General features: G+C 35.6%; 1 protein-coding gene across 4 annotated transcripts; it reads left to right on the plus strand.

The window, feature by feature from the left end:
• The first annotated feature begins 123 nt into the window (after positions 1–123).
• On the plus strand, positions 124–20,806 carry LOC137487262 (uncharacterized). 4 transcript variants are annotated; one of them, XM_073937154.1, is made up of 9 exons: positions 124–444; positions 5,567–5,890; positions 5,979–6,266; positions 8,668–8,760; positions 8,840–8,901; positions 12,100–12,180; positions 19,047–19,370; positions 19,459–19,746; positions 19,837–20,806. In XM_073937154.1, the coding sequence occupies exons 1-5, from the start codon at positions 249–251 to the stop codon at positions 8,848–8,850; spliced, it is 912 nt and encodes a 303-aa protein (XP_073793255.1). In that variant the 5' UTR covers positions 124–248; the 3' UTR covers positions 8,851–8,901; positions 12,100–12,180; positions 19,047–19,370; positions 19,459–19,746; positions 19,837–20,806. The 4 variants fall into 4 exon arrangements, with proteins under 4 accessions (XP_073793255.1, XP_073793256.1, XP_073793257.1 ...); XM_073937155.1 differs by lacking the exon at positions 5,567–5,890 and having other exon boundaries at positions 180–444; XM_073937156.1 differs by lacking the exons at positions 5,567–5,890; positions 19,047–19,370; positions 19,459–19,746; positions 19,837–20,806 and having other exon boundaries at positions 180–444; positions 12,100–12,450.
• Positions 20,807–23,899: the final 3,093 nt, after the last annotated feature.

Consider the following 23,899-nt stretch of genomic DNA (forward strand, 5'->3'; position numbering starts at 1 on the left):
TTTTTTTCCATTAATCACCACTTCATAATTAAAAACCCTTTTTTAAATCTATTATTAAAAGATTCATTACATTATGACATAAGATTGTCACTGCATTACTGATTTTGCATACAGCATGTGTTCAGAGTGTGTGGTTGTAAACTATACAAGGCTCTATCTGTACACATTTGCGCTTTAAAATATATTTCGGTCTTTAAAAAGCACAGAATAGCACCTAAAAGCTGCAAAAGTTAATCCGTACCACCCCGATGACAGCTTTTGTACCTTTATTTCTGAGAGTGTGTTGTGGGAGGACTCACAGACCAGATGAAGAAGCTGGGCTTCAGCGGATAATCACACTTTACAAACACGCTTGCAAAAGTCAACACTCCAAAAGTCAAACACGCTTAAAGGAAATGGTTCACATTTTTGCTTCGTTCTTGTTGTGCTGGTGGCTTCCAATTGGTAAGTTATGAATGATTTATCAAATGACTTTTTCAGTTTCAGATTATTATCTGCTAACATTATATACAGTTTATGCATTTTCTTTTAAATCCACAATGATTAAATTAATTATTGATCAGGGTGCCAGTTTTAAAATAATTTACAGTATACTATAATCTGAAACTATTGACCATTTTCACAAGAGTGTTATGACGTGTTTAACAGTCATCATATTCTTAACTCATTAAAAGTTTTTAATACTTCAATTTATTTAAAAAAATGTATGAACATTTGGCGTCACGATCGCCTCACAGCAAGAAGGTTACTGGTTCGAACCTCGGGTGGGTCAGTTGGCATTTCTGTGTGGAGTGCAAAGACATGCACTATAGGTGAATTGGGTAAGCTAAATTATCTGTAGTGTGTGCGAATGGGTGTTTATGGATGTTTTCCAGTGATGGGTTGCAGCTGGAAGGGCATACGCTGCACGCGTAAAACGTATGCTGGATAAATTGGCGGTTCATTCTGCTGTGGTGATCCCGGATTAATATAGGGACCAAGCTGAAGAAAAATGAATGAGTATTTATGGATGTATTATATCATCTTTGTGTCAAATTACCAAACACGAATCGCCACTTGCGCGAGGTGTTTGTAATGCAGCGTCTATAAGGCAGGACAGTAAATTTGATGTTATTCTGTCCTCTGGCTGCAGTTATCAGTCTCACAGTTTTTTCCCTTTTTTTCTGATAGTCTTGATTAAAACCGTTGTGGGTTTTTTTTATTTGTATTATTTCAGCAAATAGGACTATAAAAAAAAATTATAAAAAAAAGATTTGAGATTTTTTGTGCTCTACCATTCTCCCACACAAGTTTACCCAACTATGACTACGTATGCTACTGAGAAACATGGAAATGCTAAAAGGGTCTATTGCAGTAAATTTTCTGATATATGCTTTTATCTTGAGTGAATTAAAGACGACAAAAGAAGAAATTAAATTAGCAAAAGAGCAAAAATATGTTGGTTCTGCATAGTCTGTTGATGTGACTTTAAGGAAAGGAATGAAGTTGGCTGCAAATATCATCTATTCATTCACTTTCCCTTGGCTTAGTCTCTTATTTAAAAAGTGTCGCCACAATGGAACGAACCACAACATACGCCAGAATATGTTTTATACAGTAGATGCCTTTCCAGCCACAACGCAGTACTGGAAGACACCCATACACTCTGTCAAACTCAAACACACAATCTTATACAGAAAATGCTAATTTTGTTTACGCAATTCATCTATACACATGTCTGTGGACTGTTGGGAAAACCGAAGCACCTGGAGGAAACCCACGCAGAGGTCTGCACGGGACTGATTTTTTAAAAATCCTGCTCTTGCTAGGTTTTATTCCGCACCAGACCGCTCGCATTGTATATTCAGTCTTTGTTCACCCGTTGCCCACTTAAAATATTTTCTACCAAACTGTTCCTGCTAAATTTAGATCTGGTTTCCAAAATCTCACATTTAAATTGGATACTACCAAAATCGAGAGATAACAGATAAAAGTGTAGGCTGTGCAAGGATTGTAGGCTAAATGTCAGTTTTATTTGCCCCTTTGTGATAAGTGCTACCTTAAACCTGAGCTTCCAGTCTTGTGATTGCTAAAGGGTAAAACTTTGAGATATTATCACATCGCGCAAAGGGTAATTGTTTTTTCCATGTGTCTATGACACGTGAAACAGACTCCCATACAACAGACTTGCCTGATGTGGGTTTCCTAACAGTAAACTGACCGTTTTCTAATGCAAGCTGAACGTTCTTTAAGGACAGTGCATCTTCAGTTTGCTCTGCCATGGTAAAGCCCACTCTGAGGACTGTTATGCAGAAGATGTGTGAAAAAAAAAAAAAAACATGAGCAGAAAGCCCTGATCATGCGTTCAGCATGTGTAACAGTCGTGAGCACTGGCTGCACTAGTGCTCAATTATAGTTGCATAAAATGGTACCGCAGAGCTTCCGAGATGCAAGTGTGTGCGTGTTCATATAGAACTATGAAGGAAGAGGTGTAGATTTAGCACTTTCGTTACCAAAAATAAGCATGTTTAAAAAACTAAATAAATAAATAAAAATTATCAGCGACAGGAGAGGACATCCTCACTACGCTGCTGCATAGGCCTACCTCACTGCACTGATCTGCTTTCATTCTATCCCTGATGATGCTGGAGGGAAAATTATTATATTTTAAGGAAGTTTTATTGTATTATTACTACTATTCATTCATTCATTCATTCATTTTTTTGTCGGCTTAGTCCCTTTATTATTCCGGGGTCGCCACAGCAGAATGAACCGCCAACTTATCCAGCAAGTTTTTACGCAGCTGATGCTCTTCCAGCTGCAACCCATCTCTGGGAAACATCCACAAACACACACTCATACACTACGGACAATTTAGCCTACCCAATTGACCTGTATCGCATGTCTTTGGACTGTGGGGAAAACCGGAGCACCCGGAGGAAACCCACGCGAAGGCGGGGAGAACATGCAAACTCCACACGGAAACACCAACTGAGCCGAGGTTCGAACCGGCGACCCAGAGACATTCTTGCTGTGGAGGCGACAGCACTACCTACTGCGCCACTGCCTCGCCTATTGCTACTATATTACTAATATTTAAATTTAAAATCTGTGATATTATACATCTCATATGCATGTATGCATGTTGTAAAGTGTGAGTGTGTTGAAAGTTTGTACTCTGTTGTCTGTTGAGAGACGCAAAACAGACTCGGCTGATATTAAGAGAGATTGCCTAATTGTGTGTTATGCAGAAGCAAAATTAAATCACCTTCACATGACCATGTTTGAGTCAAGCTTCTTTTTTAATAATAAAATAATGATTTTAACAACGCAGAGAAAAACCTTCATCTCTTCCGTCATTGTTCTATGCGACTGGAAATGAACACACACACACACTTGCAAATCGGAAGCTCACCGGTGCCATCTTGTACAAGTAGCCTATTAGAATGAGGAAATCACAGATACGCTGTTCTGAAATAACGCCAGGACTCGACAGCCTGATCCCATTAAAATTACACCAGAGTTACCGACTGTTACGTGTTTATGATGTTAAAGTGGGATGCTGTAACATTTAAGTGAGACAGGTGTAATGTGTGCGACAGATCAAGAATGAGGCAAGGATCAGTTACTCTTATTTAAGCTTTTACTCAATATTTGAAAATTGTAACACTAATAAATGGGGGGGGGGGGGGGGGGGGGGGGGGGATGGGGGGGAGAGAAATAAACATTTATGATTATTATCTTTAAACAAAAACAACAAGTGTAAGCCAAATCAAAGAAATTAACAAAACAAAACAATACTTAAATCTAATGTCTAAACTAGGCGTCAAAAAGAAACACAAATAAAAGCCGAGATCTTCAGTGTATACGACACCCGAACTAAACTAATTAAACTACAAAACTCAAAAATACACGGGTGGCAAAACACTCAAACTAATCTAACAAAACATCAATCTAAACTAAAACGAAACAAACCGGATAAGTCTGTCAAAGCTTAGTTTAGAATCACACAACAACCATCATACTATGTTACTTGAAGCCAACGAAGTTCAACAAGCAAACTCGAATTATCACAGTAACTGAGATCAATCACAAAATAGACGAAGCATTTGCACAAACAAATTGCATGGAGCACAAAGGGTACCGCCGAGGCAGGGCGCACACCACACACTGATCTGACAGGGCTTTAAATCCTTGCGGCTCGTCCTGGGATTGGTGGAACCGGACAGCGTCATAATGATGATGGACAGAATAATAAACCAATAAGAAACCTAAGGGTTGAGCAAACGAAGAGGAGGGTGAAAAAAAAGACAGAAAGAAAACATAAATCATAACACCGACCACTACTGCATTTTAGGGGAAATTTATTCCCACACCGCAAGAAATCTGGTTGGGTCCTGTGGTACATGAATGCAGACCTCTAAACCTACATGAAGTGTGGAGAACATGCAGAAATTCCAACTGGCCCAGTCGGGACCCAAAACAATGAACTTCTTGCTATGTAGCGACAGTGCCAACCACTGAGCCATCATTGCAAATATCAGTGTATTGAATTTGTTGTACATGGCTTCCAAGTGCAAACTGATGAACAGAGGGGAAACAGGTAAATTTGCTAGTTAAATGAGCTATATTAAAAACACTTGTAACATCAAAATACCTTTAAGGCAAGTAATTTCACCCTGCGGCCATCTTTTAAATGCCTCTAAGTCAGTATGCTCGGGCACTCTGCTTGAATGGGGAAACATCAAATTCTTCAAAACTGTTAGTCAAGCTTACGATTACGATGCAGATTTGGAATCACCAATACATCTAAACAAAAACAGTCTCATAGATTTTTATTTCTAAACGCCAGAATTAAACAAAATCAGAATATTTTCAGGTTGTCCGAGCTTATGTGCATGCACACTCAAAAAGAAGGAGATCATGACACCAACCTCATTTATGGCTGATGCACATTATTATCCTGTGGATAATGATCGTCTGATCGCGCTGCTCTTCTGACGTAATTCACAACTTGGTCTTGATAGTGAATCTCTGGCAGAAATGACAGCAACTCTGTAAGTTTGTGGGTGTTCGAGTAGTTGCTGTGAAGTGATGTGCATTTCACAGGCGGGCTGTACCTCGTATTCATTTCATACAGATTACAAAATCAAAAAACTTTACTTTTAAATGAAGCAAGTGCACTTATAAAACAGAGTTTTCAAGCTTTATGTGGATATATTTCTTATGTCTGTGAAGCAAGTATTCACTGAGATTCCAGTGTGTTTGTTGATCAATAAACTGTTGTAATGTAAAAGCACCAGTCTCGTCCGAGTTTCTCCCCCCAAAAATCGTCAGTCTACAGCGATTGCTGATTGGCTTCTGTACTAGAAGGCGGGGCTTCATTCGCCATATTGACCGTTACACATTTCTTTATTCAAAACTATGCGAGTGACATGTCTCGTGTATTCTATAGTCTTTGGTAACATTACCAGATTTTTCTTTTCAGCTTGTTACATTACAACGCCTTATATTTGCGTACATTCATCTGTTAATTAGGAGTACTCTAGATACTTAATCTGAGTGTAAAGTGGTTTCTGTCCTTTAGGTGTGTTTGCTAAGAAACTAAAAGTGTCCGTGTCAGTGACTGAAGGAGATTCTGTTACTCTAAACTCTGGTGTTACTATAATACATTGGGAGAACATGCTGTGGAGTTTTGGAGCCGAAAACACTCTTATAGCTAAAATCAGCATTAAGGAGCAAATCTTCTCCACATTTGATGGCACTGACAGATTCAGAGACAGACTTAAGATGGACAGACAGACTGGATCTCTGACCATCACAAACATCACATCTGAAAATGCGGGAATTTATAATCTTGATATAAGCGGAAAAAAATGGCCATCAAAAATATTCAATGTTTCTGTTCATGGCGAGTAAAGTTCTTTAATCCTTCACAAATTCTTCAACAATTTACACTCAAACTCTGTACTGAAAATCTCTATTCTCATGTTTTCCAGCACGTCTGCTTGTTCCTGCCCTCATCTTCAACTCTTCTCTGTGTTCATCATCCCAGTATAATTATTCAGTGTTGTGTTCAGTGGTGAATGTGAGCGCTGTGAGTCTCTCCTGGTACAAAGGAAACAGTGTATTGTCCAGCATCAGTGTGTCTGATCTCAGCATCAGTCTCTCTCTACCTCTGGAGGTGGAATATCAAGATAACAACACCTACAGCTGTGTGATCAACAACACCATCAGCAACCAGACCACACATCTGGACATCAACACACTCTGCCAGCCGTGTCCAGGTATGTTGATTTTAACATTCAACCCCATGATTGTTAAACTATAAACAATCAGTAAAATGTTGTTGCTGTTTGTTTAACTGGGTACAATGAGTAGGTATTACTCTTCAACAGTTCATCCACTGAACGGGTGAGCAGCTATTCTGCTTTTTATGGGAAAGTATTTTACATTCTTTTTGTCTGCGCTATAATCGAACCCTAAAAATGTGCATTATGATGCCAAATATGGGCAAACCCAATTGTTGTTTTTAATTTTAATTTAAAATAATGTAACCCAGCCGTTGTCCATATTTGACTCAAAGTTGAGTTCACAGTAAACACAATACACGACAATAAAAAAGTCATAATAATTGCAATAGGTTGTTATTTATATATACGCAGCTCTAATGTTTTATTTGTTTCAACTCAAAATTTGGGTTTAAAAAAAGATTTAAATTTAATTAAAAAAATTAATCCAACATTGGGTTTGTCAATTTATGACCCAGGTGGCGCAGTAAGTAGTGCTGTCGCCTCACAGCAGGAAGGTCGCTGGTTCAAGCTTCGCTGGGTCAGTTGGCATTTTTGTGTGGAGTTTACATGTTCTCCCAGTGCTGGTGTGGGTTTCCCCCACAGTCCAAACATATGCGTTATAGGTGAATTGAATAAACTAAATTGACTGCAGTGTATGTGTGTGAATGTGTGTGTATGATTGTTTCCCAATGATGGGTTACAGCTGGAAGGGCATCCGCTGCGTAAAACATAAGCTGGACCAGTTTGTGGTTCATTCTGCGGTGGCGACATTAAGAAAAGGACTAAGCCGAAAAGAAAATGAATGAATGAATTTATGATCCAACATTGGGTTAATACAACCCAGCCTTTTAGTGACAAAATATTCAACTACAGTTTAGATTACAGACGATGAATGAGTGGACGGAGGAAAGGAGCCAGTGTGGAATAAAACGTCCAGCTCAAAGAGAAAAAGTTCAAAGTGCACTAATTTTAGTAAAATGGATGTAATGTTTGTCTAGACTAAAAAACTATCTGGATTCTTATAACCAAATGTTAGGTCAAATGTGGAAAAACCCAACCATTGGGTTTAAAAAATAAAATATTTAAAAATATTAAACAAGCGTTGTTGATAAAAAAAAAAAAAAAAAAAAAAAAAAACTATTTGAGATTGTACTTAAGCAAATATAATGTAATTTCCCAGTCTGTTACTCTGTTGATTATAATCTGTAACTCCAATTAAGACTGTTCAGGTTTGATGGATGAACAATTTATTGTCAGTCTTAGAAATCTGTATAATCTGTGTCCAAAAGTGTCAATAATATGCTGCCTTCCTAAAACCTGTAAAAATAATCAATTAAAATAAAGGAGCTAATCTTATTTTCAATCCTCAAATCTAATTTAAATGAGGAAACATCTTTATTGCAAACTCTATTTTTGATTAAAGTAGAGGTTTATATTTTATAATATTATTAATACAAGTGTAAAAAGCTTAGCAAGACACGATCCATAAATGTTAAAGCAGCAGATTCTTATTGAGAGAGAGTGTGTGTGTGTGTGTGTGTGTGTGTGTGTGTGTGCCTAGTTTTTGTGGTGTAAAAATGGTTTAGCTGGCATGGCAAGCATTGTATATAAAATATGAAGAAAATATGAAAAAGAAAATATTATTTCTTTCTGTTTGGAAAAAAAAAACTATTTTCATTTAGTTTTGGCCTGCTGTTAAAATTGTGCACGGGTCATTTTTGATCTGCAAGTCAACAGGAGAGAAAAGCTTAACTCAATTTTAAAGAAGATCTTGCAATGTGATAATCTTTAAAAAATGCTGGATGCCATTTCAACCCAATTTGAGCAAATTATTGACACTTAAATGTTGGGTTAAATTGAGCATATAGTGTCAATAATAGTAATAATAATAATAATAATAATAATAATAACCCAATGATTGATTGAGCACTTTTCTTTTTACCAAAATTGGGTTGATAGAATGGAACCCTATACTATTAAGATAAGAGCAAAAAGATCTCTCTTACACACGCTCTCTCTTAGACACACACAATACTTCATATAACACTTCACATAAAAGCCAGAAACTATGGACGGATGATCAACAGTAAGAAAAAAAATAAATAAATAAAAAAATGATTAAAAATATATATAAAACTGTTCAAAAGAAAGCACAACGCCAAATGTACCTCACTTTTCACTACAGTATGTTACTGAATTATTTAAAGCATAATCCTATCACTTGATTTTTTCGTCTCAGTTCTTGTGATTGTAAATTTTCACACCAATTGCAACATAGTTTGACCCACAATAGTCGCATGCAGAAAAAGGTGAATGGGATACAGTGCAGCAGTTTGACTGTGTTGTCGATCAGACAGATTCACTTTCATCATTGACTTATTTTCATCTATTACAGATGAGGATCTGCATCTGTTCAACATTGTGTGGATTTGTGCTGCTGTTGGGTCTGCCGTGATGTGCTGCATCTCCAAGAAATGTAGAAAAACAGGTTAGGTCTAAAATGTTTAAAGAAAATATTCACAAATAATATTGACATCACTGTTTTAACACATCTCTGTTCAATGCAGTTGATAACTAGGAGGAAGACCAATCTGATTTAACATTGTGTAAAGAAAAATCACGAAAAAAGGTAAGAAACTTCAATGCCATCTAGCAATACGTTGGTGCAGTGTAAGTTAGTGCAGTTAAAGTTTGCTGATTGAAGTTTTGTGCTTGATGTGCATCAGAGAGTCAGTGAACAGCACTTGGCCAACTGTCATCATTTTTACCACTAAATACAGAACAGATCAAAAGAACAGTTTAAGCATGCTTTTACGTACATATGTGCCTATACTAAGCCCGAGTATGCCATTTTGCAAATTCTTTGCATTTTAAAAAAGGTATGTTTCATGTTGCGGATTATATAAATGTTTCAGAATTCTTTTTGTAACAAAAAAAATAAAAAATCATTAAAAAGCTACTTAAATAATTACAGTAAAAATACATGTCTATAAAAACTGCATTGAAACTGTTTTCCATTTTTAATCAGTCCATTTCCTGCTATGTAACGGGTGTAGTGATGGTTTTTCATGGGCAGATTTAACCATTAAGCAAGCAGTCGCTTAGGCCCCTAGAACTCTTGCAGGACCACAATAAATATATAGATGTTTAAATAATATCTATAATCTATATATAATGTTGCTATCTGTCTTATTTTTTACAGTCGGAGTCAAGCAATTACAATTTTAACAATTAAATATTATTAATATATGGTAAAATCTAATTTTAATAAATGTAATTTTACGTAATAATTTAATATATCCATGACCCCAATCTACGAGCAGTTCAGCAGTCAAATTTATAAAAACCACATATTTATTATTTATTTTTATTATTTTTAGTTTTAAAATCTTTAAAAAAATAAATACATAAAACAATTTAAATATAGTGATAACATGTAGAAAAGGAAATTGAGTGATTATATATATATATATATATATATATATACATATATATATACATATATATATATATATATATATATATATATATATATATATATATATATATATATAAATAAACACACAAAATGGATAATATAAAATAAAATAACTCATAAAAATAAACAAATAAAAATGAATAAATAAATAAATAAAATAAATGAATAAAAATAAATATAAATATAAATAAATAAATAAATAAATATATAAAAAAAGAAAACAGCAACGGTTTCAGAACAGCTGATCTGAGTTGGGTCAATCAACTTTGAGTAGACCAAATCAGAGTTAAGCGCGTGCACCATAACTAAAAAGGCATCATCAATGGAGCGCAGATTTTACGAGTGACTATTGCAATGTCTTGCATAAGAGATCACCATTTTTTCTCCAGCTGAATTTGCCAGTATGAACAGTTAAAAGCAACACATGTCTCTATCACACTGCAGCATGACGATATCAATCTGAACCTCTATAATGGCAGTCTATGGGACCGTTACTAGGGTGCCGTATCTGGTTGTTAGGGGTGTGGCTAGAAAGTTAAAAGCTCATCAGTTATTGGTAGTTTGGTAGTCTGAGTTAAATGAGCCCAGCTAAAAGTCTGTGCGACAGTTTCATGTAGAGTTATGAGCTCACAAAGTTTGACCCAATGTAAAGTCAATGAGAGTCTTTTGCAGTGGAAGTCTAAGGGACAGTTTCTAGGGTCCCAAAAGTGGTTGCTAGGGTGTGGCCAGAAAGTTAAAAGCTCATCAGTTATTGGCAGTTAGGTAGTCTGAGTGAAATGAGCCCAGTTAGAAGTCTGTAGGACAGTCTGATGCAGAGTTATGAGGTCACAAAGTTTGGTCCAATGTTAAGTCAATGGGATTTTTCCGACGGTCCCGGGACGTTTTTCGGAAAACTGAAAGTCGGATCAGTCGGAAAAGATATAGCAACACGAGTCAAACCAGTTTGGAGGTCTGGTGTGAGTTTGGTGGTCATAGCTTGAAAGCTCTAGGAGGAGATAGAGTTTAATTTTTAGTCTCAGAAGAAAAATAGGATAACAATAGTCTGGCTTGCTACACAAGCCAGCCTAATTAATTTAGGCTACTTGTCCCTACTGAAGGTCAGTGAATTTAAGCATTATTTATTAAAAAAGGACAAGCCATTCTCGTCCGCGACTTTGTTCTTTGTGTGACTGGAAATGAAGGCAATAGCTATGTCTCCATCGAATATTATTAATTAAATTTACGTGCAAAACTGGATTATCGCATAAAAGATATGTGCCAATTAAGCAGCATTTCCATCCAACGAGTCAAAGGGAACAAAATCGTCACTTCCTGATTAAACGGGCACCAAATATTAACAGTAAAAGCTGAATTTACGGTAGAAGAAGCTGCGGCAGCGTCAATCTTTTCTATGTTTAATAAATGTACTTGCGCTTTAGAAGACAATGCCGACACACAATGAACATGTGGGGGACTTTGAAGCCATGAGACGCGGAGAACAGAAGCTCTTGACATGCTCCAGACGCTCTGGAGGTCATTAATAATATGATACCATTAATACTGAAATGGTTAAGGATTTTTAGAATGAATGAGCAAAACAACATTTAAGATGTGTTACAGTGTGCTCAGCCTGCTGGTTTGTCCGTTCACACACATTTTCATCATAAAAAAACAAATCTTTTTTAAATGTACATACTGAAATTTGTTCAGTAAAAGTGTTTTCATCGTAGTTTATGCGCATCTTTTCTATTGAATAAAAGTTTCTCCTACTCAGTTATGTGCGGGTTTTTTATGCATATTTTTAAAAAGTTGTGTATCATGACGTTTCCATCAATCGTTTTTATGCACATCTCCAAAATGAGCATTAAAATAGGTGGGTGGAAACGTAAGGCTAAGGTGAGAAATACCACTTTATCTTTAAAAAAGGGGAGGAGACCAACAAGAACTCAGAGTTTAGAGAATAAAACCTGCCCCTGACCAGGTTAGATTCACAGAGTAAGTGACCACAGTAACTGACTCTGAGTTAAAGTTACCTCTCGTTCAGAAACAGGCTTGATTTACCCTGCTTTGTCGAGTTTAACAAACCTGCCATTTTGAAACGGAAAGCCCAGAGTTTCTCTCATTTCAGGGTTAAAATACTTAACCTTCTTTCTGAAACAGGCCCCTGATCAACTTTGGGAGTAAAACACGTTTGGTTCTACATGTGTTTGGGATTAGCAGCCTATACTGAATAAATTATTTTATAGTATAATAATACATTATCATTATTATTAGAAAAGCAATGTAATTTAGAGAGAAACATAGACTGGCCTATACATTTTCTGTTGTTATAACATAAGATTCCTGACTGAGTTTTTTTTTTCCTTGCAGAAATCAGACATGCAGGCTGTTTATTACAATGTCCCTAAAAGACGGTGATAGTATCTAGCCTATAGGCTTACTGGAACCAGTGTAAGAGCTCAGCTTTCATCTTTCATCAATCCTTTTTGTTTCATTTCAACGCTTACTTTCTGCACAGATAACTGTTTTGTTTTGTCCTTGCATATTTGGTGTAATATTATTATTATAAATTTATTGTAATCATTTTGTTTGTATTTATAAGTTTAACCAACAGCACTCAGAAATGTAACCACAAAAAAAATCTATAAAATCTATTCTATCTAGTTTACTGTGTGTATAAATGAACATTAGCTATTAAATACTGATCACATCCTTCACTTTATTTCTTTCTGTTATTAACTGTTATGGTTCTTATTCTTTTTTCAAACAACTAAATGAATATGGAGAATTGCAATGTTGTTTACATCATAAGACATTATCAAACGTAACCAAAACATCATCACCCTCTAGTGTCCTAAAGGGTGGCGGGGGGGGGTTATTTACATGATAAAGTATGCTATAAATAAACAGGTTGTTTATAGTGTTGGCGCCAAATACCCAGTAGTGAAAAAGAGACTATTTTATTGCACTTTGCTAGGTAAATGTAAAATGTAAGAGGTATGTTAAAAAAACATGGTAGGGATTTCCATGACACACAGAGTTTCATTCAGTCACATTTAATACGATTGGACCAATGAGATTGGTATGTGAGTGCAAGTAATGATTAGTGGTTTTCAAGAACACACATTTGTATAATGACATGATCTATAGTATTTCAGTGTTAAGGTCGTTAATGAGGACGAGCCTCGTGTCCTTAGGGCTCAATTTTCCTTTAAACCTCTTTATAAAAAAAAAAATAAAATAATAATAATAATAATATTCGCTGACGATACTGAACTATACCTTTCATTCGTACCTGCTTTATTTAATCTTTTTGAATTTTATAAAACGATTTATGATTCTGTTTTTCGAATCAGCTATTAATGTACCATTATTATACTACTACATTACATCTAAAGTGCTGAGCGTTAAGAAAGCATTAAATACAATGCAACAAATTATTCTACTATTATTATTAATATTATTATTATTATGAAGTTTGTTGGACTGAACAGGATTCATGTAAACACCTTATTTCTATATTTGTAAGCTATTGCTATCAGATTGAAACTGGTGACTTTAACTGGTCATTAGGAATTAAAGCAAACATTCACTTACTTAAACAGACAGAAACACAAGTCACAGTTTGCAATATTAATCTTTACATTGGCTGTTGGCTTTGATTATTTGACTCTTTCTGGGGTATTTATCAAAAAATAGCTCTGTTAGAAGAGATGAACAGGAAATCATCTTTTAGTGTCTGTTTGTCCAGAATTCACCTGACCAGAGGTTATTGTGCGTCTAAAGAAGATCAAACCACAGCAGGTTTCAGTTTGACTCGCGTTGAGTTGCTAATAATCACACCTCTGACAAAGTGAGATAGCTGACAGTTTCAACTCTGTTTTTTTTTCCATTAATTACCTCTGCATGATTACAAACCCTTTATTAAATCTATTATTAAAAGATTCATTACATTATGACATAAGATTGTCACTGCATTACTGATTTTGCATACAGCATGTGTTCAGAGTGTGTGGTTGTAAACTATACAAGGCTCTGTCTGTACACATTTGCGCTTTAAAATATATTTTGGTCTTTAAAAAGCACAGAATAGCACCTAAAAGCTGCAAAAGTTAATCCGTACCACCCCGATGACAGCTTTTGTACCTTTATTTCTGAGAGTGTGTCATGGAAGGACTCACAGACCAGATGAAGAAGCTGGGCTTCAGCGGATAATCACACTTTTTTTAAACACGCTTGCAAAAGTCAACACTCCAAAAGTCAAACACGCTTAAAGGAAATGGTTCACATTTTTGCTTCGTTCTTGTTGTGCTGGTGGCTTCCAATTGGTAAGTTATGAATGATTTATCAAATGACTTTTTCAGTTTCAGATTATTATCTGCTAAAGTTAAATACAGCATATGCATTTTTTTTTAATGCACATTGATTAAATTAATTATTGGTCACTATTCTTTAATTCACATCTCATTTTCCGGTGCCAGTTTTAAATTAATTTACAGTATACAATAATCTGAAACTATGGACCCTTTTCACAAGCATGTTATGACGTGTTTAACAGTCATCATTATCTTAACTCAATGAAAGTTTTTAATGTTTTAATTTATTTAAAAAAATAAAATAAAAAATGTATGAACATTTGCCGTCACGATCGCCTCACAGCAAGAAGGTCACTGGTTTGAACCTCGGGTGGGTCAGTTGGCATTTCTGTGTGAAGTGCAAAGACATGCAGTATAGGTGAATGGGATAAGCTAAATTGTCTGAAGTGTATGAGTGTGAATGGGTGTTAATGGATGTTTCCCAGTTATGGGTTGCAGCTGGAAGAGAATCCGCTGCGTAAAACATATGCAGGATAAGTTGGCGGTTCATTCTTCTGTGATGACCCCAGATTAATAAAGGGACTATGCCGAATAAATATTAATGGATTGAATGAGCATTTATGGATGTATTATGTCATCTTTGTGTCAAATTAGAAAAAATGAATTGCCACTTGCGCGAGGCGTTTTTAATGCAGCGTCTAAGGCAGGACAGTAAATTTGATGTTATTCTGTCTTCTGGCTGCAGTTATCAGTTTTCCTTTTTTCTGATAGTCTTGATAACACCATTGTGGCGTTTTTATTTTATTTATTATTATTTCAGCAAACAGGATTGTAAAAAAAAAAAAAAAAAAAAAAAAAAAAAAAAGATTTGTTGTGCTTTACTATTCACTCTAAGTTTACCCAACTATGACAGAGTATGCCACTGAGAAACACGAAAATGTGAAAAGGGTCTATTAAATTAAATTTGATATATGCTTTTATCTTGAGTGACTTTAAGATGACAAAAGAAGAAATTAAATTAGTAAAAGAACAAAAATATGTTGGTGCTGCATAGTCTGTTGTGAATTTAAGTAAAGGAATGAAGATAGTTGCAAATATCGTTCATTCATTTTCCCTTGGCTTAGTCTCTTATTTATCAAGTGTCACCACAGTGGAATGAACCGCAAACTATGCCAGAATATGTTTTATACAGTAGATGCCTTTCCAGCCACAACGCAGTACTGGGAAACACCCATACACTCTCTCACTCTCCAAAAGGCCAATTTTGTTTACCTAATTCATCTATACACATGTCTTTGGACTGTTGGGAAAACTGCTTTGTTTTGTCCTTGCATATTTGGTGTAATATTATTATTATAAATTTATTGTAATCATTTTGTTTGTATTTATAAGTTTAACCAACGGCACTTAGAAATGTAACCACAAAAAAAAAAAAAAAAATCTTTTTGAGTTTACTGTGTGTATAAATGTACATTAGCTATTTACATGATAAAGTATGCTATAAATAAACAGGTTGTTTATAGTGTTGGCGCCAAATACCCAGTAGTGAAAAAGAAAGTATTTTTATCGCACTTTGCTAGGTAAATGTAAAATGTAAGAGGTATGTTAAAAAAAAACATGGTAGGGATTACCATGACACAGAGTTTCATTCTGAATTTTAAAATGAACACAATGTAAATGTTTTTATTGATTTATTTAACTTAAATGTCACATTTAATACGATTGGACCAATGAGATTGGTATGTGAGTGCAAGTAATGATTGGTGGTTTTTAAGAACACACATTTGTATAATGACATGATCTATAGTATTTCAATGTTAAGGTCGTTAATGAGGACGAGCCTCGTGTCCTTAGGGCTCAATTTTCCTTTAAACCTCTTTATAAAAATAATAATAATAATAATATTCGCTGACGATACTGAACTATACCTTTCATTCGTACCTGCTTTATTTAATCTTTTTGAATTTTATAAAATGATTTATGATTCTGTTTTTCGAATCAGCTATTAATGTACCATTATTATACTACTACATTACATCTAAAGTGCTTTGAGCGTTAAGAAAGCATTAAATACAATGCAACAAATTATTCTACTATTATTATTATTATTATTATTATTATTATGAAGTTTGTTGGACTGAACAGGATTCATGTAAACACCTTATTTCTATATTTCTAAGCTATTGCTATCAGATTGAAACTGGTGACTTTAACTGGTCATTAGGAATTAAAGCAAACATTCACTTACTTAAACAGACAGAAACACAAGTAACAGTTTGCAATATTAATCTTTACATTGGCTGTTAGCTTTGATTATTTGACTCTTTCTGGGGTATTTATCAAAAAATAGCTCTGTTAGAAGAGATAAACAGGAAATCATCTTTTAGTGTCTGTTTGTCCAGAATTCACCTGACCAGAGGTTATTGTGCGTCTAAAGAAGATCAAACCACAGCAGGTTTCAGTTTGACTCGCGTTGAGTTGCCAATAATCACACCTCTGACAAAGTGAGATAGCTGACAGTTTCAACTCTGTTTTTTTTTCCATTAATTACCTCTGCATGATTACAAACCCTTTATTAAATCTATTATTAAAAGATTCATTACATTATGACATAAGATTGTCACTGCATTACTGATTTTGCATACAGCATGTGTTCAGAGTGTGTGGTTGTAAACTATACAAGGCTCTGTCTGTACACATTTGCGCTTTAAAATATATTTCGGTCTTTAAAAAGCACAGAATAGCACCTAAAAGCTGCAAAAGTTAATCCGTACCACCCCGATGACAGCTTTTGTACCTTTATTTCTGAGAGTGTGTTGTGGGAGGACTCACAGACCAGATGAAGAAGCTGGGCTTCAGCGGATAATCACACTTTACAAACACGCTTGCAAAAGTCAACACTCCAAAAGTCAAACACGCTTAAAGGAAATGGTTCACATTTTTGCTTCGTTCTTGTTGTGCTGGTGGCTTCCAATTGGTAAGTTATTAATGATTTATCAAAAGACATTTTCAGTTTCAGATTATTATCTGCTAAAGTTAAATACAGCATATGCATTTTCTTTTAAATGCACATTGATTAAATTAATTATTGGTCACTCTTCCTTAAATTCACATCTCATTTTCCGGTGCCAGTTTTAAATTAATTTACAGTACACATTAATCTGAAACTATGGAGCCTTTTCACAAGCATGTTATGATGTGTTTAACAGTCATCATAATCTTAACTCAATGAAAGTTTTTAATGTTTTAATTTATTTTTAAAAAATTCACAATCGCCTCACAGCAAGAAGGTCACTGGTTTGAACCTCAGGTGGGTCAGTTGGCATTTCTGTGTGAAGTGCAAAGACATGCAGTATAGGTGAATGGGATAAGCTAAATTGTCTGAAGTGTATGAGTGTGAATGGGTGTTAATGGATGTTTCCCAGTTATGGGTTGCAGCTGGAAGAGAATCCGCTGCGTAAAACATATGCAGGATAAGTTGGCGGTTCATTCTTCTGTGATGACCCCAGATTAATAAAGGGACTATGCCGAATAAATATTAATGGATTGAATGAGCATTTATGGATGTATTATGTCATCTTTGTGTCAAATTAGAAAAAACGAATTGCCACTTGCGCGAGGCGTTTTTAATGCAGCGTCTAAGGCAGGACAGTAAATTTGATGTTATTCTGTCTTCTGGCTGCAGTTATCAGTTTTCCTTTTTTCTGATAGTCTTGATAACACCATTGTGGCGTTTTTATTTTATTTATTATTATTTCAGCAAACAGGATTGTATAAAAAAATAAAAAATAAAAAAAATAAAAAAAAGATTTGTTGTGCTTTACTATTCACTCTAAGTTTACCCAACTATGACAGAGTATGCCACTGAGAAACACAAAAATGTGAAAAGGGTCTATTAAATTAAATTTTCTGATATATGCTTTTATCTTGAGTGACTTAAAGATTACAAAAAAAGAAATTAAATTAGTAAAAGAACAAAAATATGTTGGTGCTGCATAGTCTGTTGTGAATTTAAGTAAAGGAATGAAGATAGTTGCAAATATCGTTCATTCATTTTCCCTTGGCTTAGTCTCTTATTTATCAAGTGTCACCACAGTGGAATGAACCGCAAACTATGCCAGAATATGTTTTATACAGTAGATGCCTTTCCAGCCACAACGCAGTACTGGGAAACACCCATACACTCTCTCACTCTCCAAAAGGCCAATTTTGTTTACCTAATTCATCTATACACATGTCTTTGGACTGTTGGGAAAATTTAAGCACCCGGAGGAAACCCAGGCAGAGGTCTGCACAGGACTGATTTTTAAAAATCCTGCTCTGGGTAGGTTTTATTCCGCACCAGGCCGCTCACATTGTATATTCAGTCTTTGTTCACCCCTTGCCACTTAGAATATTTTTCTATTAAACTGTTCCTGCTAAATTTAGATCTGGTTTCCAAAATCTCACATTTAAATTGGATACTACCAAAATAGAGAGACAACAGATAAAGTGTAGGCTGTGCAAGGATTGTAGGCTAAATGTCAGTTTTATTTGCCCCTTTGTGATAAGTGCTACCTTAAACCTGAGCTTCCAGTCTTGTGATTGCTAAAGGGTAAAACATTGAGATATTATCACATCGCGCAAAGGGTAATTTCAATCTCAAGTATTCACTGAGATTCCAGTGTGTTTGTTGATCAATAAACTGTTGTAATGTAAAAGCCCCAGTCTGGTCCGAGTTTCTCCCCCCAAAAATCGTCAGTCTACAGCGATCGCTGATTGGCTTCTGTACTAGTAAGCGGGGCTTCATTCGCCATATTGACCGTTACACATTTCCTTATTCAAAACTATGCGAGTGACATGTCTCGTGTATTCTATAGTCTTTGGAAACATTACCAGATTTTTCATTTTCGGCTTGTTACATTTCAATGCCTTTAATGTAATATATTTGCATACATTTATCTGTTAATTAGGAGTACTCTAGATACTTAATCTGAGTGTAAAGTGGTTTCTGTCCTTCAGGTGTGCTTGCTAAGAAAGTAAAAGTGTCTGTGTCAGTGACTGAAGGAGATTCTGTTACTCTAAACTCTGGTGTTACTATAATACATTGGGAGAACATGCTGTGGAGTTTTGGAGCCCAAAACACTCTTATAGCTAAAATCAGCATTAAGGAGCAAATCTTCTCCACATTTGATGGCACTGACAGATTCAGAGACAGACTTAAGATGGACAGACAGACTGGATCTCTGACCATCACAAACATCACATCTGAAAATGCGGGAATTTATAATCTTGATATAAGCGGAAAAAAATGGCCATCAAAAATATTCAATGTTTCTGTTCATGGCGAGTAAAGTTCTCTAATCCTTCACAAATTCTTCAACAATTTACACTCAAACTCTGTACTGAAAATCTCTATTCTCATGTTTTCCAGCACGTCTGCTTGTTCCTGCCCTCATCTTCAACTCTTCTCTGTGTTCATCATCCCAGTATAATTATTCAGTGTTGTGTTCAGTGGTGAATGTGAGTGCTGCGAGTCTCTCCTGGTACAAAGGAAACAGTGTATTGTCCAGCATCAGTGAGTCTGATCTCAGCATCAGTCTCTCTCTACCTCTGGAGGTGGAATATCAGGATAACAACACCTACAGCTGTGTGATCAACAACACCATCAGCAACCAGACCACATATCTGGACATCAACACACTGTGCCAGCCGTGCGAAGGTACAATATGCAGTTAATTTACTGACCTGTCCTGTGATATAGATCCGACCAACACATTCACTTCTATTTCTTCTGGTCCTCCGGTGTCAGGTTCTCAGATAGTTTTGATATCTGCTGCTGCTGGATCTCTGATGACTTTTGTTGGAGTCGGGATCTTCTGGATCTGCTGGAAATGTGGAAACTCTGATCAAAAAGGCAAGTGTTACATCAGTGTTACATACATGATTCTTAAACCAGTGATAAACCCACACGGAAAGAAAATATATGGCCTGTATATGCACCTCAATTTTGCCTATATGTGGCACATTTACACATGTGCATAAAGGTTCATATATATGCATATATCCTCATTTAGGACCTTTCCATGTGGAAATATTTTAATCAATTGATAGACAAAACTATTATTTAGCCCCTTATCGGTCAGCCCTCTTTTTGAATTCAGACTTGATCTATGCATATGATATATAGTTAATTAAAATATGTACAGGAACACATCCCAGTAAAGGGGTTAGTATGTTTTCATAGGTAAAGTACCTAAATATGTTAATAATGGAGATGACAAATGAAAAATTTTATTTATGATGCGCTTTTCTTAACCTCAAAGCTCTACAAAACATACAATAACTGTGACGAGCCAGCGGCTCAAACCCATGTTTCTGGTATGGTAGACCTACGTGCTACCGTTTAACAACAGGAAGAGGTGATGAACCAAGTTGCTAAGGTACAAGGTCTAGTTCAACAAAAGGTATTTATTTAGGAAATCCAAAATCATCAAAATAGCAGCCAGCCAAAAACACAGGAAGTCTACAAGACTGACTACAGCCAAGCAGGTAACAAACAAAGTTCTCCATAGAGCACAGAGACAAGAGCACATCAAACCCAAAAACCAAGTGACAAGTGAAGAAAAGAGGGTAAAATAAATAGGCTAGTCTACGACACAGCTGAACAAGATTAACACAAATGAACCCAAACAGAAAACACTGGGAAAAATAGCGACATCATGTGGAGATGAAAAACACCAATAGTTCAGAAGATGTCAATAACAAAAAAGAAAAAAAAATGCAGAGAATGACAAGCTTGCATAAAATCCCAGTAAGAAGCCAGAGTCATATCGCAATAATGAAACGATAAATTAGCAAAATGTTAGAAATTTTATAAAAGGGACTGAGCTAAATGCTTTGCTAAAAAGATGCGTCTTAAGAAGCTTGTCAAAACAGTCCAAAGAAACAGCTTCCTGATAGTTGTAGATAATGCATTCAATAATATTGTCGCACAATAAGAAAAAGCCCTACCTTCTATGGTTTTTAAGTCTACAGCATGGCTGATACAAAGCGAATCCACATGCAGAACGAAAACAGATATGCACAAATGTAATCAGGGCCCGGTTTTTCAAAAGTAATCCACTAGGATTTTGGATAAGGGATTGGATCAAATCTTGAAAATGGGTTTTTCAAAAGAAAAAACGGATTACCTAATCGGATTAGATCACGTAATCTAATCTTGGTTTTGATACGGATCAAACCTTTACTTTGGGTTTTTCAGACATTTTTTGTAGGATTTGGATCACTTTGATCCAAAAAACCTGGATTAAACTGATCCCATCAGAAGGGTGGATTTAGTGTGGATTTTATGCCCAAAATGTAATGAAAACTTAAAAAATGTATTAAATAATACTATTTTTGGATCATGCAGAATCTTACGAGATATACTATTTATTAATAAGGTTTTAATTTTATTTGTTCATCTGTCAGGCTATAGTGATTATTGGCTTCAACATATTTAGGCTTTCAGTATAGGCCTACGGCAAACAGCTGTCAAAATTGACCAGAAACAATACATTTTATTCTGTCACTAATTTATATATATATTCATCACAATAAAAAATATATTTGTTTTTAGAATATTTATTAATGATGCATGCAATGATTACAAAATAACCAAGAAAATGCAAAGAACGGCAATCACTGATTTTTGAAATCACCTTCAACAACTGCAAAAAGAGACTGAAAGGGCAGAAGCACAGCTTCATCTGGCCGAGGAACAACTTACTCTGACCAAACTGCAGCAAACCAAGACCACATTTGAGATTCACCTCCTAAAGGCTGCGCTCAGACAAGCTACTCTCTCCACATCAGATGAGGAAGTCTGAGTTTTTGACATTGACATTTTTTTTTTATTTACATCTATATTTGTAACTTATTAAAAATACCTCAATGTACAGTGTTTGTGTTGTAGGTCTCAGATAAACGGACTGCTGGAACAGGATGGGGTGGGCTTTTTATTGTTTTTTTTTTTTTAAATGTGTGTTTTCATTTCTAATAAAAATTAAGTTATATTTACCCCACACTGGCTATTCTACTTGTTGCTCTTTTCATAGGCCTGTCTATCCATCTACATTGTGTTTGAGCACTGGTAATCCAGATTTAGTGATCCTGAAAAGTTCCTATCCTGATCAGATTGATCCAATCCAATGTTGCTTTGAAAAACTGGCTCAAAAAGTAAGCTGGATTACGTGATCACGAATCGCAAAAACAGGATTACTAAATCCGGATCAGTTTTATCCAGATTAAACCTTTTGAAAAACCGGGCCCTGGAGCTTACCTATTTACTGATCACACACACAAAATACTGATTATGTGTTAAACATTTTACTCTACTATGGTAAATGTTTTATATGCAAGTATAAAAATGTGCTAATGTCAAATTTAATTAATGCCATTTTATTATCAAAATGTAAGGAATAATTGATGACAGACCATGGAATTATTACTAAAATAATGCACAAGCACGGTGGTGATAGACATAATACGAAGCAGATGCAAGGCATTATTTTCCAATAAAAACAGATTTGAGTAAATTATTCCAGTTGTTCTCATCCCCACAGCTAAAGATAGTGTTCAGACGTTGTATTTAGGACATTTGCCAGGTTTTTGTACTCAATCTGCTCCTGTGTATAGGACTAGCTTCTTTCACATCTCATCAAAAGCCTTCTGTTGTGTTTTGATGTGTTGTAGCTGTGAAATAACTGTCTGTGTGGGTCCTAATGCCCCAGTATATTGACTCTATGCACCATCTTTCATATAAGATGTTAAACTGAGGTCCCGACTCTCTTATAAAATCACTTTGAAAAAAAAAAGTAGGGGTTAAACCCCGGTGGTCTGGCGATCTGTACCTCCTCAAAATGTGCTACCGGTAGCTTAATCTGTCCTGTTTCACCAAATCAGGGTTAGCACATCATTCAAATGTCTATCAGAATGAACTAGCACATTAAATAAGTATGTAAAAACAGGGGTAGCACATACTGTCAGCTTCAAATATCCATCGAAATTTACTACTACTCTGTCGAACAATGTTGAAAAAGGTGTAGCAACTTCAAATGTTTATCAGAGGTAACTACTGCCTTAATTATTTTTTTCTTAGTTTTATATTTAATTTGTTTATTAGTGGTAGTTCATTCCGATTGACATTTAAAGCTGACAAAATGTGCTAACCCTGTTTATACACCCTTTCTTTAAGGAGGTAGTTCATTCTGACATTTGAAGCTGAAAAGATAAAGAGCTTTTTCGATGAAATATGACAGATTGAGCTACCGGTAGCACATTCTTAGGTGGTAGCACAATCTTCAGAACACTGGCGTTCTGGCCAAAATTTGCCCACTGGCCTCTGCCCAGTATGGCCTCCTAACCATCCCCATATCATAATTGGTTTCATCACTCTGTCTCCTCTCCACCAATCAGCTGATGTGTGGTGTGCGGTCTGGAACCATATGCTGTACACTGTTGGTGGATGAGGAGATTCCCTCTAATGTGTATATGGCTTTGAGTGTCTAAGCGCTACATAAATGGACTTATTATTACACAGCAGCTTAGAATGTTTATCATTAGCCAATCAGAATCAATTATTCAAACGACCTGTAGTATACATGTAATAAAATAGCACACACTGTATGTTGTGACGACTGAACTAGCTGAGTTTTGTCATTTAAAATCCATTTCTGTTGTTGAAACAGTTCAGCCGAATGAAGATGAGCTCACTTTTGCTGCTATGTTACATCAGCCATCGTTCTGTGAAAGAAACTCACAATCATGGGTAAGATCATTTACTACCAATTTAGGAGTTAGTTGCATAATTTCAGCAGTGAAGTAGATGTGTG

Source organism: Danio rerio, chromosome 22, assembly GCF_049306965.1.
Source record: "Danio rerio strain Tuebingen ecotype United States chromosome 22, GRCz12tu, whole genome shotgun sequence".
Taxonomy (NCBI): domain Eukaryota; kingdom Metazoa; phylum Chordata; class Actinopteri; order Cypriniformes; family Danionidae; genus Danio; species Danio rerio.